Source organism: Gadus chalcogrammus, chromosome 11, assembly GCF_026213295.1.
Source record: "Gadus chalcogrammus isolate NIFS_2021 chromosome 11, NIFS_Gcha_1.0, whole genome shotgun sequence".
Lineage (NCBI taxonomy): Eukaryota > Metazoa > Chordata > Actinopteri > Gadiformes > Gadidae > Gadus > Gadus chalcogrammus.
In genome coordinates this window covers 17,052,359-17,069,729 of record NC_079422.1, presented here as the reverse complement: position 1 = coordinate 17,069,729, position 17,371 = coordinate 17,052,359, and the positions used below count along the sequence as shown (strand labels likewise).

General features: G+C 43.0%; 1 protein-coding gene and 1 long non-coding RNA gene across 2 annotated transcripts; one reads left to right on the top strand and one right to left on the bottom strand.

Moving 5' to 3' along the window:
• Positions 1 to 109: 109 nt before the first annotated feature.
• On the bottom strand, positions 110 to 5,975 carry LOC130391777 (uncharacterized). The gene is made up of 3 exons (XR_008896941.1): positions 5,615 to 5,975; positions 5,464 to 5,525; positions 110 to 5,263 (listed from the first exon to the last, which is right to left on the bottom strand). It is a non-coding gene; the product is annotated as an uncharacterized LOC130391777 (long non-coding RNA).
• On the top strand, positions 4,925 to 10,479 carry sult2st3 (sulfotransferase family 2, cytosolic sulfotransferase 3). Its single transcript, XM_056602038.1, has 6 exons — positions 4,925 to 5,175; positions 6,437 to 6,645; positions 7,245 to 7,371; positions 8,020 to 8,114; positions 8,575 to 8,755; positions 9,263 to 10,479. Exons 1-6 carry the CDS (start codon positions 5,031 to 5,033, stop codon positions 9,373 to 9,375), a joined length of 870 nt encoding a protein of 289 aa, XP_056458013.1. The 5' UTR covers positions 4,925 to 5,030; the 3' UTR covers positions 9,376 to 10,479.
• Positions 10,480 to 17,371: the final 6,892 nt, after the last annotated feature.

Genomic DNA, 17,371 nt, shown 5'->3' with positions numbered 1-17,371 from the left:
TTGCCCCCCTCTGCCTTGGGCCCCCCCAGGACTGCCTCACTTTCCCCCGCAGTCCGTCGGCCCTGATCCCCCCTACCAAAGTGAATTGTACAGTTTCGAAGAAACGTGACAAACAAAGCGGTGTCTTTCCTTTTTGGTTTTCGATAACCTCATCACTAAACGTTTGTGTTTATTCAAAGTATAATTCGTAGGACCCGCTGGTAGAGACTGACGTTAATCCTCTCAATTCAAATTGGTCAAGCGACAGCGTTGCAAGCATCGTTCCCTGTAAATACCAAACGATGGAGGATAAACATGAATAGTGTCATGTTGTTCGTGACAAAGACGCCGGTACCCTGCTAGGATTGTGTCACTGTTGTGTCCTGACGTTGCACGGTTGTGTGTTTGACAGGGTGCTGTAATCCCGTCCCTAGACGCCATGACTTACTGTCATTTCGTTAACTGCTTCGCCTTGGCCTATTTCCCCTACTTCATCACTCACACAGTGGGCTGTAAGTGTTTGTTAATCGGTTTGAATAAAATAACACCCTCATCAAATGATTGATATAGATGGGATAACGCTATACTTTTTTCATTTATTTCAGAATTGGGTATGGTAATATAATCAGTGGCCGACTCAGGGAGGGGGGCCTCCATAGTTATAAAAGTGCCCTCAAGAGTGGCGAATACGAGAGAAAAAAAATTATTCGGTGCCCTCTGGTGCCCCTTCATACAATAAATTATGATGATGAGCCGTCTAGATTAGAAAATTCGATAACGTGCCTCAATGAGTCCCCTCTTATTGCCCTCACAGTGCCTCCATGCTGAAAAAGTGCCTTTTAGAGTGGTGAATACTAGAGAAAGTGCCTTATTGGCTGCCCTTTACATGTGGAATACAATTAATGGTTGCTCTCTGGTGCCCCTTTACAATAAATGATTCCTCTTGGTTCGTATTCAAACCAATAGCAACAATGACAACTTGTGTCTATCTGCTATCCAGGAATTTATGAAGGCCACCGTTGACCTGATAAGTCAGGAAAAATTTAGTTACATTTTGCCATTCAGAGGAACAGCATATGCCAAATGTCTTGATATGATATAATGACAAATTGTACAAAACAGGCACTTTCTTTAACCCCTCTATTTGCTTATCAGTTATAAATCAGGCTATATAAAACCTATGTATTATTATTATTATTATTATTATTATTATTATCAATCTCAACCCCCTCCATTCCAGAGGGGTATTCCACAAAGCCGGTTTTATCACATAACCGGGTAAGTTAACCCAGGGTTTGCGGTAACCCTAGCCTAGGTTTTCCGTTCCAAAAGGATCACGGTATGTTAGTTGCTATAGAAACATATGCTCTGAATCAAACCTGGTCGGAGCAGGTTTTGCGCAGGTTAAGTTTGAAACATAAACCGGTTTTGGGTATTTAAACCGGCGTTCACCGCAGATTTCATGTGTTCACGATGGCATGCCCTTTTGATGAGAGAACTGCTGATATCGGAGTACAAATTATACGTGCAATCCACCGGGAGCGATTGATAAGACCACGGCTCGACATCTTGGCATAATGGATGACTTTTTGCTGGAGTGGAGAGATATAGATTCTTGCGCAAATCTTTAATATATTTAAATAGCCTTACATAGCCAACACTACCATTCGAGGAACTGGCCTCAGTTCACTCCAGACTATTTGCGTAGCCCTCCGTTTTTTGCAAATGGTAGTTTTATCTAGGCTATAATGTTGGAGATGCTGAGCACATCTCAGTCGTTTCAAATGACCCATCCAAGATTTGTATCGGCCTCCTATCATACAAAGAGCAATATTGTCTGAGCACTATGCCGAGAGGCATTTACAACATAAAGTATAAAATAGTCCTAACAGACTTGCATCCACTGGAGAATGTTCGATCGTAGCCGGCGGCTTCATTACAAGCACTAATCCATCTTGATCTGTGAAGTTGATGAATTGTCACTTTTAGGTTTTCTACCCAGTTACCAAAAAAAGAAACATTTGGAATAGTATGCGCTGTGGCAAGCACACGGTTTGCATGTGTTACTTCGAAGGCAAAAAAAATCTAAAATACAAGAAAACACAAAAACCTACATTCAATTCAATTCAATCATTCATATTAAGGATCATGCTTTTGACGTGTAACTAACGCATTTACGCGGTCAGCGATCCGCTGCCAGGCTTTGGTTCTCCGGGTTGCAGAGGCTTTAGCGTTCCCTTTTCTTGTGATAATGTCCTTCTCCTCGTCATAGCTCTCCAGGAGAACCTGGAGTTCCATTTCATTGAAATAAGCGGCCCGTTTCGCCATATCGATCAGGGTTTCCATGATCCATACATCACGTCTTTTTAGGTTTGGCGTGGACGGGCACAACCCTGTGTTAACCAACCCCGAGTTGATTGAACTAATGCAAAACCGCTGCTGTGGAACCGAAAACTCTGGGTTGGTCGGCACAGGGTCAATCAACCTAGAGTTCAGCGTTAACTCAGTGTTTGTTAAACCTCCGTTCTTGGAACACCCCTCTGATCTCTGAACCTCTGGACTTTCTTTTTTTCCCCTCACTCACATGCAGGTTTTTTCCTGAATCAGTAGTTTACTGATTAGTAGGCCTACTTCTTGCCTTGCATATGGCTCTACCCGGTGGCCCACGTGTTCCCATTGGGAGCAGCTGGGGGCTCATGCTCTCCTCTCAATCTAGGGAAGAATCCTTCTGCTCTACAGTAGTACCAAGTGTCTGGCAAGGGTGTTGACCATCAAGGTTTACACTTACTCCGCTTGACAGCTCTTTCGCCTACATGTTGCGCCCCAGCATTCACAGACATGCCGCTAGTACTTGAAACACCTCTAGTGCTTCAGGGATTTAGGATCATGGTATCAGGTTTTGCATACCACCCCCGTATCACACATGCACATTTTCCACCCGTGGAACCCCCATAGAGGAGTACTCCCTACTTCTGTTTATGAGACGAAATTTGGTCTTTGGTGCCAAGGCATTTCATGTCTGAATTGTTTTCTCGTTGCCCCACACTGGAATTACCTGTAACTCTGCACACAGCAGGAGTGAGGCAGAAAAAACGCACGCTGAAGTCAAGTACCCTCATATAGTGCCTTTGTGTTGTTATGACAATGTAACCGGTTGGTGGTTGGTGTAACCGGTTACATTGTAACCGGATGGTTTCACTGACATCGAAAAGTACTGAGGAATGTGGTTCATTCAAAGCGGTCCTCACTGAAAGTCCATTGTCATCCTTCAGATTGTCCGGTTTTCTGATGGTGGGAAACCTGTGCTTTCCATAGGCCTATAGGCATAGTATCCAGAGCATGAAAGCAGAACTTGGCCTATTGTTCCGGCAGGGTCAAGGGCATAGCATCGGAGCATGCCGTCTTTTGAGTCCAGTGTGATTGTCTGCGTTTGGATCAAAGTGCTGGGTTGTATGCTCACCCTGACCAAACAAGTGAAACTAATGGCGCCAGCCAAGGAGTAAAGTGAGGAGGATGAGAAAGGTTGAGCCACATTGAGAGGTGAACAAGGACTCCCTGAATGGGGTTGGCAAGGCAGCAGAGCTGAGGGATTTACAAGCCCTACTCCTGGTCGATCTGTTCTGCCCCTGAATTAGGTCACAAATTAACGAGTCTGCCGTTTCGAGCCTGAACGATGAACAATAACAAGAATGCTTGGCATGAAACTATATAACGAGGATGGAGCATCAAGGCTGTGGAATAGGTTGATGAATGACTATGTGTCATCTAATTCAGCCTGTGATTCTATAGGGTTGATCAATTACACGGAATGATTATTTACAGCAATGACCAGTACGTTTATAGTTATACACAGTAAAGAAGTACCAGGACATATTAGAAATAGCATATTTGTTACTAACCCTTTCATTGAGCCAAGACGTTAAGGGAGACATTTTTGAAAACAAAGTAGGCCTACAATCCACACAGGACAAACAGACATTTATTCATTTTCATTAGTTCCTCTCACCCTCACATTCACCCTGGCATGCTCACTCAGCCTTTCTCTCTGCTTTGGCCATTTCCAACTCAAACAAAGCTCTTATTATTTAAGGAATACAAAGGCACCATGGCTGTTACTTAATCCACCCACATACACACACAAACACGTAGTTTTATACATTGACCCTAACATATGTTACAGAAATGGCAAGCAAAGGAACATAAATACTAAATAGGCTGTGTGCATTCATGGGTTTAACCATGAATGATCTTTGTAAAGGTTTATGAGTTTATAGTACGGCTTTAGCTGGTCTAGTTCTTAACATTGGGAATTGGTATATTTAGTTACTGGTCTGGTATGTGAGGGGGCAGTAACATTACAACTCATTGTTCCCTATTTTCTCCACACTGAATTGCTGGATTATGAAATGCAAAGAAAAACAGGTTTAACACCATTCAACATTGCCTTCATGCATTTCAGAACATGAAGAGCATTCACAGATCCCCAAATCACTACAAAGGGAAACAAACAGATCAGTCTGAACCATAAGGTCGAATTACATGGTTGAATAGAACAGACATGTTTGACACTGAAGTGACGATGGATAATAATAATAATAATTATTATTATAATTATAATATCAATAATTATAATAACAATACATTTTATTTAATGGCTCCTGTCATGGCACTCAAGGTCACCCTACATCGTATAAGATCAGTAATAAAACCTACAATAAAAAAGTCATTAGTAGTAAAACATTAATACAATAACCAGAAACGCACCAGTAATAGAGCATCAGCAGAATCAACAGTGAGAAACGCTTAAGCAGAAATTATATTGACTTGCTCAATCCTTATTCGCCCCCTTGGAATTAAATACGAACCTAAATCCAGGTGAATTCCTAACATTGAATCACCTGAAGTGTATGTTGAGTCTCTGAACCAAAAGATAGTCCATCGTGCTCCGCCCACTACGAGAATGGGAAGCATATAGTCAATCTCAGGAGGTGATCACCAAAACTTTCACGAAGCCAGATTGTTCCACACCTCTATCTAACCCGCAGGGCAACATGGCGACGACGTGTTCCGACAAGTACATCATTCATCGTGGACTGCTGCTGCCCAAAGAGACGCACACGGAAGAGAGTTTGAGATTTGCGGCGGAGTTTGAGTTCAAGAACGATGACGTTTTGATCGTCACCTACCCCAAATCAGGCAAGTAGACTGGTTTCATTTTGGGCCGGGCACCGAGTTATTTAGACTACAGCTGGAAAGCAGAGGGGAGGAAAAACCTGCGAGTAGCCTTTTGTGGAGAGAAAAACAGGCTTAATGCCTCTGAGCAGTGGCAAACTTTTGCCTTTGGGGGCTCCAGGCGAACAGATTTGGGGCCCCTGCATCTACCGGTCTAATGTAGCCTACCTAATATGGCATAATGAGATACTCCAAACAAGGGATGCAAAGGTCACTATCCTTCTTTCATGCAACTGTTTATTATTAATTTACCTTAGGTTTCCAGTAGGTCACAGCAGGGGGACAGACAGGGCATTGTGGTCTATTTGTGTCACCTGCAAAGTGAGAATAGCATACAAAACAAAAAGATTAGTTATGGTGACACATATTACACTGACTGTTAACCTAAGACGTCATCATTTACCTCTTCAGTCTCACTGTTTCTTTGCTTCTCCTGTCTCTGAGCTTGTTTTTTCTCCTCTTTCTCTCTCTCTGTCTGTTTGTCCTCACCTGTGAGCTTGTCTCCTCTCTCAGTTTGTCCTCATCTGTGCGCTCTCTCTCTCTCTCTCTCTCGCTCTCCCTTTCTGTCAAAACTTGACTTACCGGTGAGAGCAAACGATGTAGACAGCTACTCTTGTTCCGCTGCTACCGCAGTGCCTGTAAAAAAGCTTGATAGCTTTGGCAGCTTTGAAATAAACTCCTGCCTTTCTTCTTATTTTTCTGTGACCCGCTTTGGTATGTTTGCTTCATTTCTCACTCGATTTATCTCTTCTCTCTCTCTCTCTTACCGCTATTACCTACTTTGAATTTTAAATCATTTCTGCATACGCGGGATGAGCGTGATGCGCGTAACATGGAATAGTCCATGTAGTGCAGACTGAAGGGGGGTGTACACGGAAAGACCGCCAAAACATGAGTAATTAGACATCCCGATGCTACTATTGTGAATAGATTTTTATAAAAACAATAAATACGGGGAAAAAAATTAGAGAGGGCCTTTTGGGGGCCCCAAAAGGCCTTCTACGGGGCCCGGGGCTCCAATAGTACGGCCCGCCTCTGCCTCTGAGGAGTATAGGAATGTCAGACTACCAGGCATAGCCAAATTCTGTTAACATAAATCACGACACATGGTGTATAGCTGTCATTGCTTTATTTTCCCTTCAAGCTTGTTATTTTGTAAAGCTGATTGATGAGTAATGTGTGGAAAGGTAAATATTGGTGCATTCCTTTTGATTCAAACCTGAAGGCACAACGTGGATGCAGGAGATAATTCCATTGCTGCTGAATGGGGGGGACCTGACACCAGTCACGACCATTCCCAACTGGGATAGGGTTCCCTGGTTTGAGGAGACGAGATTGGCCCTGGTTTTGGACAAATTGAAGTCTCCGCGGGTTATGGTCTCTCATCTTCCTTACAACCTTATGCCCAGCTCTCTTAGCAGCTCCAAAGCCAAGGTGAATTTGTTTGTAGATGTGTAAACAATGTATTAGAGGTTTGATAAGTACATATAGGTGTACACATATATACATACACAGTGCCATTCAGGGGCATCAGGCTCTTTACTTGACAAGTAAGAACTGATGCAAAATATATTCTTGCACCTGTTACACAATTGTAAAAGATGGATGAGATTGCAATTATTCCAAAAAAAAATAAAAATAAATTGCTGCCTCTTGGCCTGGACTCCCTTGAAAAATAGTATTTTGATTTCAACGGGACTTTCCCTGGTTAAATAAAGATTAAATAAATAATCATTCAATAATATGTGCGACTCAGTTAGAATTAAAAAAGATGTAGGCCTACGATACAAAAAAAAAAGAATAGTATGTAGTCAGTGGTCAATGTTTTTTTTTTTACATTGTTTTCATAAAACAAAATGTTTTGTTGATCTGCTTTTAGCAGGAAATGTTAAAAAAGCAGTTGTTAGGTTGCAACTGTTGGAGTTGTGTGTCAGTGTGGCCAGTGTGTATAACAAAATAACGAACTAGCACGAACTAGCACTCCATATTCTTAGCCTATTGTAATAGCCTATTTGTTATGTTTTTTGTTGAAGGTCATCTACGTGACACGGAACCCCAAAGACGCAATGGTGTCATCGTTCCACTTCCACAAGATGGCCAATTTCCTTGATGATCCTGGGAACTTCCAGGAGTTCATGGACAAGTTTCTCACAGGCCAAGGTCAGTGGGTACAGAATTGAGACTTCAGTGGGTCAGAGATACGTGTAAGACTGGCAAAGAAATATATTTTCATATTTGTATATGTATATGTTAATTGAGAAAATCAAAACATATCTTCAGGACAATATTTTTCAGGTTTAGAACCTCCAATCCATATCAAAGGGGGGAGGGAGGCGGGGGAGAGGGAGACGGGGGGGGAGGGAGAGGGGGGGAGAGGGAGATAGGAGGTAAACGGAGACGGATGAGAGGGAGACGGGGGGGAGAGGGAGACGGGGGGGAGGGGGAGAGGGGGGGAGAGGGAGATAGTGGGTAAAAGGAGACGGATGAGAGGGAGACGGGGGGGAGAGGGAGACAGGGGGAGAAGGAGACAGGGGGGAGGGGGGGAGAAGGAGACGGGGGGAGAGGGAGACGGGGGGAAGGGAGACGAGGCGGGGGAGAAGGAGACGGGTGAGTGGGAGACGGGGGGGGAGAGGGAGACGGGGAAGAAAGGGAGACGATGGGGAGAGGGAGACGGGGGGGCAGGGAGACGGGGGGGGAGGGAGACGGGGGGGGAGAGAGGGAGACGGGGGGCAGAGGGAGAGGGAGACAGGAGTCCGGTGCCCAAGAAGGGAATCCAAGGTAACCACTGACCTCTGTCTTGTTTTCTAGTTCTGTTTGGAAAATGGACGGACCACGTCAAGAGCTGGAAACATGCAGATCTGGGAGACAGAATACTGTATACCACGTATGAAGCCATGGTGGAGGTAATACAGCACTGCCGGCAGCCAATTTGTCTTATTGGGATCTGCCGAACCATGAAAACAGGCTCTCGTTATCAATAGATAAATGATCTGCAGTGTGGAGTTATGAAACCTAAGCATACGTTATATGTTGTGTAATTTCCTGCAATACCCCCAGAGAGGGGGTGGACAAAACTGTGTTTTTAGGGTTTGAAATGGTTTGGACTGTTGAGAAATATCTTTTTTTTCCTCTTGCTTTATAAATGCATTCTCGAACGTTGAAACACCCATTGTTTTTTGTTCACACGTCTTATTAAGTGTGTTGTTCTAATATTGAGACAATGCTATATTTCCTGAGTGATGGAGCCACATACTCAATATAACATTCAGTGTTGTCTTACAGCCACCATTTCTGATACCGTGGGTGTAGTAATTGACCGCTGGCTACTCCGCCCCCTGTGCTTACTTGTGTGTGTCACCACAGAATTTACCTGGAAGTCTGGGGGAATTTTCCACTTTCCTCTGCAACAACCTCAGCGAAAAGACCTTGCTGGGGATAGCCGATCATTGCTGCTTCAAAAACATGAGCAAAAACCGCATGTCCAATTACTCACTGGTCCCAAAGGAGTTCATGGACCCTAGCAAGTCTCAATTTCTCAGAAAAGGTATGTACTTTACTCAGAACAATTTGTACTGCTACACCTTGGTGGATAAAACTTACAGAATATGTATATTTGTTTTGTTATTCCAACAAATAGGTAGGTTGTTTGCAACCATAGTCAGGGTGTAGCCAGAATTGATTGTGTTTGGTCGAATGTAACCAAAAACGTATTGCATAACAGGTAACAGATAAGATTACGTTTAACCCATAGAGGTACAGATAGATACAGTCTGAGTCCATACTTACATTGTATCCTACGTTTTAAGCACTTTGTTCATGAGATGTAGACCAGGATCAATGCGTAACACTACTTTGTAACCCACTACATCACTTTTCATCTAAAATATGTTTTTTGTGTGTGTGTGTGTGTGTGTGTGTGTGTGTGTGTGTGTGTGTGTGTGTGTGTGTGTGTGTGTGTGTGTGTGTGTGTGTGTGTGTGTGTGTGTGTGTGTGGTATTTTTTTCTTGTGTCCATGTGTTCTTGTGTGCATGTGTGTGTTTCTGTAACTCAGGCATTAGTGGAGACTGGAAAAACCATTTCAGCCCAGAGCAGGATCTCAAGTTCTCAGCTTGCATCAGTGAGGAAATGAAAGGAGAGAACCTTTGTTTTCCCTGGTGTGGTTAAATGATCCATGGCGCACACAAAGAGATCCAGCTGCTTCTCTTCTCCAGAGGTTTTGGATCAACAGTTTGAAAAAGAATACTAAACAGAACTTGAGCCCTTAATAGTGATACGAATTAACAATACGTGACAAATGAGCCGTAGTTTTTTGTTCAGGTAAATCATGAGAAAAAAACTTGAATCAATTCAGGTCCTTTCGAGTCCTGTGATTCTTTACAATTTGTAAATGTAATAATCTTCCTACTGTGCTTTCATTTTGTATTTTTCTGTTGTAGCCACCTCATATATGGTATACCTATTTGTGATTTTTTAACTAGCCTGCAACCAGTCAAATATGTTAGCTCAAGTTTGAATTGCTTTGGCAGATGTACGAAACTACCAAATGCTGATCTACCAATATGATCTCTTTCAATGTCTGAGACGATACATTTATGTTACATATATTTTATAGCGAAATAGAAGTGCATCTTTTATACTCAAAAAGTATATTAATGTGGTGATACCTGTAAACATATTCTAACACAATTTGCTCAAGGTTTACAGTGAAAGCACAAAGATATCAATGTATGTGTGTTTGTTTGTGATGGATCTTAAAGGTATTTTATGTAAGAGGTACTTAATAAACTGAGCAAATCACAATTTATTCACCATTGAATGATGTAGAAATGCTATAATCAAATCCAAGAACCAAAATATCTGTATGTTGAATGAAAGCCGCTGACTGATGAGTGTTGTGCTGGGAGAGGCAGGTTATTTGTTTAAAGGCCCACTATGCAACTTTTTTAGCCAAGTATGCAGGTTGAGAGTTATGCTGATGGTTCTGCATCCATTTCTGGGTCGATTGGTGGGTGTGTCATTTTCCCATGTCGCCTCTACAGTGAAAAAGCGCATATGCAACTTGATGTGTTCGGACCGAACCATTCCGGATGTGACGCGGCGGAAGTATCCTCGAAAATGTAGTCAGATTGTAGTTTCGAAAATGCTTTACGGCACAGACACACACCCAAACATGGCACCGGCTAGATATAAACAGCCAGTTGCGAGGCAATTGTTGCATTCATCATGGATCAATCGACTAATGGTACGGCCACACCAACCGCGTTACTCGTGTTGGATAACGCGAGTAACGCGCCTAACCTGATGCTTGATCATTGTGTGTCACAAAAATGGTTCAACGCGCCTGTGGCTGCGCTAGAGTTCGAGGTAGGAAACCCAAACGCCGCCGTGTTTGGGTGCATGATAGAGTTTAGATCGGGTTAGATTAAATAATCTCGGATATAAATAACGATCTCATCTCATCGTCATCCGTTTTTTCCGGGGTCGGGTCGCGGGGGGAGCAGCTCAAGCAGGGGGTCCAGACTTCCCTTTCCCGGGCCACATTGACCAGCTCTGACGGGGGGATCCCGAGGCATTCCCAGGCAAGTGTTGAGATATAATCTCTCCACCTAGTCCTGGGTCTTCCCCGAGGTCTCCTCCAGAGGCGTCGTCAGCCCCTTTTTACTGGGGCACGTGCCCCAGTAAAAGTCTCCAGTGCCCCAGTAAAATTCCATTGATCATTATTAAATTAATCTGCAGAAGCGCCGCACTCGCTATGGAATCGACAGGATTCATCAAGTACATCTCCTGCTGCCTCGGGAGTCTTCAGTCGAGCCTGCCTCTTACCAGCCAATCAAAAACGAAAGGGGCTACATAAAAGCCAATCAGAAAATAGCCCTATTGTATCTGGGTAAGATTTAACGCAACAACCAATGAAAGAAATCAGTTATTTACGGATTCGTCCACGTGACTCTTCTGAATGTTTCAGTGGTAAAGTGTGTAAAGTATGACCAAGTGTTTCTTTCTGTTCAATAGTAGATAGAACTTTATCAATCCCCTGTAGGAGAAATTTGTTAATAAAACAATAATGGTAAAAAAATAAGGAATCTCCCACTTCCGGCTTCCATGAAAGAGAACCATACTAATTCACACAATAGCGTTGATGCAAATCTAGCATTAAAGGTTAATTTAAGGAAGTTCTCTCAGTCACGCTGAAACTAGTTTGCTAGTAGTAGCGCTTTAATTTGCAGTGTAAGAGAATTCTGAGAAATCTGAATGCTGACAAAATTCTCAGAATTCTGACACTGCAATTTATTTGCACGCTACGACTAGTGAACTACTTTAAAAAAAACTCGACACTGCGACCAGGCGACAAATGACTGGTGAGAAGCTTCTTAAATTAACCTTTAATGCTAGATTTGCAGCACTTTAATTCCCGTCAACTTTGTTTTCTAACACCAGCATTTCCACAACTATGCTCTTGTTCGTGACTGCTATAGGCCTACAAAACCATTTATAGTGCATCTATTTTTCTGCTGGGTAATGCAGCTTTAATTTGGGCTCTGATTCTGAATAAATGCCGCTGCTGAACTGTGTGAATAAATAAAGGGAACTGAAATCTAAAGAAGACACGTGGTTTTGATGTAGGCCTACCGTGAATTCCAGCTGAAAGTGGAACATTGCTGCCATCAGGGGAAATTAATGTAACCTAGGCATATTGTAAGTAGCTTTCAATTCCTTGTTTTTTTGTTGATCATGTTTCGTTGGAAACCACGGGAGCTGGAAACAGCCCAGAGTAAGTCATCTCCTTTTTTAACGTTACAACAAATTCACAACTTGTTTGACACAAACAATGACAACTTGATTGCTGTTAAAGAATGTTGCCCACATAATTAGCACCAGTTTTTTCAATACTGAGCGTCTGTAGCCTGTAGTTTTATAGCACACACACACACACACACACACACACACACACACACACACACACACACACACACACACACACACACACACACACACACACACACACACACACACACACCATGCGTGCACGCACACACGCGGAAAATTAATAATGAATGAAAAATTGTCTGTCTTCAAAACTTGAGGAAGTTTTAGTGGACAAAAACTTCCTTAACACAAAAAAGGAAATTATGGATATACAGGGTGTTTTTAACATACATGGATCCAACAATGTTCCCAACACTGACACAGATAATTCAGATCATTGCACTCACAATTCCTGTAAACAGTTGTAGTTGTGAGCGATCTTTCAGTGAGTCGAGAAGGCTCCACACCTGGCTTAGGTCAACCATGGGGCAAGGAAGGCTTCACCAACTTTCTCTTTTGTCCATTGAAAAGGAGCAACTATGCAAAGTGAGTCAAAGCCACGTTATTGACCGCTTTGCCACCATGAAGGCGCGGCGATACAGCTTAATAGTGAAAAATAATCATTAAAAAAGGCTCTATGCAGTAGTGTATGGCCTTATTTAGTTTAATTAAGAGCTTTGATGGTTCTATAACATTTTCCAGGTTGATTGGTGGCAATGAGCCACCTCACCTTAAGTCAGAAATTCTATTAGTTTTAAACCTTGTTTCTTGCCTTTTTTAGTACATGTCGTTCTGGCAAAATTATGCTGTTTCCACACAGCTTCTAAATAAATATAGATGTGTAGACTTCTCCTGATAAAGAGGTGAAGGTCATAAAGAGACTTTTTGTTTATTTGTCAGTTACCTTATTTGTAAATCTTTGAGATGTGTATGTGTTTAAATAAATATAATTGTACGGTACTCATGAATCCATCTTTGCGTCTTTACCTTTACCAGTGCTTTAATATAGCCTACAATATGACAGTGACAATGATTTTGAAGCTTGTACATACCCTTCTGTATCCATCTATTTCATATTGTGCACACGTAAAAAAAAATGTTGGCAGTTGGGGGCCTTTGCCCCAGTAAAACTCTAGGTCTAGCAACGCCCCTGGTCTCCTCCCCACTGGACGTGCCTGAAACACCTCCCAATGGAGGCGCCCAGTGGGCATCCTTGCCAGATGCCCGAACCACCTCAGCTGACTCCTTTCTAATGCCCCTTTTCCACTGCATGGTACCAGCTCGACTCGACTCGACTCGACTCGACTCAGCTCGCATTTTTTGCGTTTCCACCGCGAAAACATGGTATCTGGTACCTGAAGTGGCTGCTTTTTTTAGTACCGCCTCGCTCTAGGTTCCAAGCGGCTGAGCCGATGCTAAAAGGTGACGTCGGCAGACGGCCGGCCACTGATTGGCCAGAGAGTGTGACGAAGTCACGAGAGCGACACGGCAACCATGCTGGTAACAGCCATAGCAGCGCCGCAGCCAACATATTCCACTTCTTCAACTTCTTCAACATGCCAGCTAATAATAGTAATGTTATCGATGTCCTCCATTGTTGTTATGTGGGTTCTCTCCATGTGTGGGTTGCGTAGGTGTTGTTTGCTTCGCGTACAAAAATACGTCATGGCCCTTTCGCGCAGCCGACCCCGCCCACGTCCAGGAGGTACTATTTGCGGTGGAAATATGTTTCCATGGGTGTTTTGCTGTTCGTCCGTCTCGTCCCCCAGATACAGACTGAATCCCCGAATCCAGGTTCTTGTTTATTTAGATTATTATGTTGGCCAACACTCTCACACTGATTGTTCTGTTCAACCTAAGATAAAACAATTATAATCTAGGATATAAATTCTCCCCGTCAACTATAAAAAGGATGGCTTTATGTTTATTTCAATACAAATACACCATTTTAAAAATGTATAACCTTGCCTACACTTTATGAACATTTACTTCGGACATGGCTCCACGCATTCGCCGGCTTCTTTGAAAACGAATGCACATGGCTCGCGTAGAAGTGCATGGGGAAGGGTCGTCAACGAGTTGTTACGACAGTGTTGTAAAATATCTACTACGAAGCTGTAGGGGGCGCTGTGTAGAGAAATGTGCGTGCCAAAACCAAGAAAACAGCGAAGAAATTCCCGAAGTTGCATAGTGGGCCTTTAAATAAATACTAATTTGTATGTGTGTGCCTGTTCGAGTGTGTTTAGGAAAGGGTGTGTGTCTGTGTGCATGTGTGTGTGTGTGTGTGTGTGTGTGTGTGTGTGTGTGTGTGTGTGTGTGTGTGTGTGTGTGTGTGTGTGTGTGTGTGTGTGTGTGTGTGTGTGTGTGTGTGCGTGTGTGTGTGTTTCAGGGTGTGTGGGTTTAAATGTGTGTGTTAGGATGCTGTCCAACCATGTCTCTCCTCCCTCTCTCATGAGTTCTGACACTGCATCAATTACACAGTGACCTTTTGCTTGTGGAAGTGGAAGTGTGTGCGTGTGCGCGCGTGTGTGTGTGCGTAATAGCAGACAGTGCGGTGCCGGCCCCAGGACACCCACTTCGTTGCCTGGGGCTCTCTATGGGCCTGCCTTGGGCTGGCCCACAGGATGGCTCTTCTTACTTTGATCCCTTCACACACACACACACACACACACACACACACACACACACACACACACACACACACACACACACACACACACACACACACACACACACACACACAAGCATGGACGTGCACTTGCACAAACACACAGGTACACACATACACACACACACACACATACATACATACATACATACATACATACATACATACATACATACATACATACATACATACATACATACATACATACATACATACAGTACATACTTGGCCACATGCACACACACATAAACACGTGCGCGTGACACACACGCACATACACACAAACACACACACGAACGCACACATACATTGCACACACTTTCTTAAGACACAGATTACATGATTATGTGAACAGGTGCTGATTCTGGTCATTCTGTCACTAAGCCTTGTGTCTATGTGGCTTCAAGGCGTAGTTATATTGGTCAACTTTGCAATTGAACAAATGCGTTTGTTCAAAACGTTTTTTCTAGTTGATGTCGGTTGGTGAGTCTCAGAAATTATCACTGACGAATGTGTGTGAATCTCAATGCCATTAAAATGACTTGTTGTTGATAAATTGAAGTAGTTAATGCCTTAGTTAGCTCATACCAGTAACAGCAGGTACTTGAACATGAATATGCAGTCCTGATTAATCCAATTGTAGTCATATACCACATACCATACTCTTCGTCTGTGGCATATGACACAATGGATAGATATAAACGCAATACCCAAAGGGACTTTTATTTGCACAGTGATCTTGGCACGCCGTCCACCCACCGGTAGACAGAAATACATGCACCCAACGTGCACGCAGTCCCGCCCCACCCAGGGGTGTCTGCGGAGTTCCGGGCCACGGGGCAATTAGCAGTAATGACGGGAAGCTTATTAGCGTTATCGGCTGCCATGCAGTCTTCCACTGGCACTCACAGAGAGCCAGGCCGGTCACGTACAGTAGGCTTACAGGCAGCCGAGAGGTGCTGCTCTTCTGAGAAAAGCGTCATTCCTCACCTCTTTACTCCGCTAGACATCGGTTCCCAGATTAGGTACGCCACCCCCTGTTATCCCCACCTCGACCCCGACCTTGTTATGGTTGTTGGAAGAGATGGATTCAGAACCACCCGATCATCCGAATGTATTAACCTCTGTTTAGGATTTGGGTCACATTTAACGACTAGTTATCGACATTTGTATTGATTGATTATTAGCCTGAAATGTGTTTAATAATTAAGTTAAATTCAACTTTATTTGCATAGCCCTTAATCACAGGTACAGTCTCAAAGGGCTTAACGGGACACATATGACTCCCCCCTGACCCTAGCCCCCAAGAGGGCAAGAAATAACGTTCCTTATTAACAAGGAATACATTTTGAGAAGCTATCGTCTAGTCTCAGAAATTTGTTATGACGTGTATAATGTAAACGCAAATGGTCAATTTGTGTGTACTTGAATTGAAGGACGTAATTCTACTACATCCTGCGTCATTGGATCCGATTTGGACATGTGTGTGTGGGTGCGTCTGCTTCTGTGTTTCATCTCCATAATTACCGAAAAGAATGGAGGGGGAGGAGGGGATGTCACTACGGTCAGGGAGGTCCAACAAGGGGCCAAATAAAATAAGCAGCAACAGTCCCTGAATAGGTCCGAGACACAACATCAGTCACGTAGCCACCTCATCCTACTTGACATGCAGGCAGATAGATGGGCAGAGCTACAGACTGTGACTGGCTCTCATGGAATATTTACTCTGGTAACGTTCACACTCTGTAAAAGCCAAATACAAGTCGAAAGTAAGAAGTGACATATATAAATATGTAAACAAATGACTAATACCTGTAAGCCTCCTTGTTCTGTACAATACACTCAGATAATAGCCAAAGACATAAATAAATAGCCAGTGCTTTCAGGGTAGATTGTGCCTAGGTATTGTCTTGGATACCATATGGATACAATAAATGTATTGTAAGATAATAAACAACATATGATGGTAAAATGCCCTACAGAAAACTGGGATATCTTATTGTATATCAATGATAAATGTGAACATTACATATTTCATTCATTGAAATCGCCTTCTTTTTCATTGTTTTATTTTTGTTCCTAAAAGACAAGATCTTTCACAGAAACAACAAACACATGTCTTAAACACTAAATAAGAGGCTGCGTGTGTTTGGGTTAAAACATCCTCGGGGGATATTTGAGAACACATTGCCGGTAACCGCTGTGTGTGTTTGTACATCTTGCCAATCACTCATGAAATGGTACTAAATACGAACTCCTAAGTACAATAAACAGACAACTCATTCAGCTTTATTGTACTGTCAGTATAAATCGCTCTTTTATACTGACAGTAAGTTGGCTACAGTGGTATTTTCATTGTTTATTTCGGACTAACTGATTGTGAGCCTTCCTCCCGTCGGTCTTCCTACTATTGTTGTTGCTGATTGAATGTTGAACTTCAGTGATGTGATTATGGACCGTGTTCCTCACTACGTTATGCCAGAGTGCCCTCAGATGACAGATTGATGATCGTGAAGAACTTAATGGAAATAGCATGACCAGGTTTGGCTGGATTCAAGATATGGATGGATGGATTGACACAGTCAGGGATGTAGTGGGAGTTTTTTTTTCACCTACAATTAGACCACATATTTTGTGTACCACTCTAGAAGGTGGTATGATATAACCAGGGATGGGCACAAATAC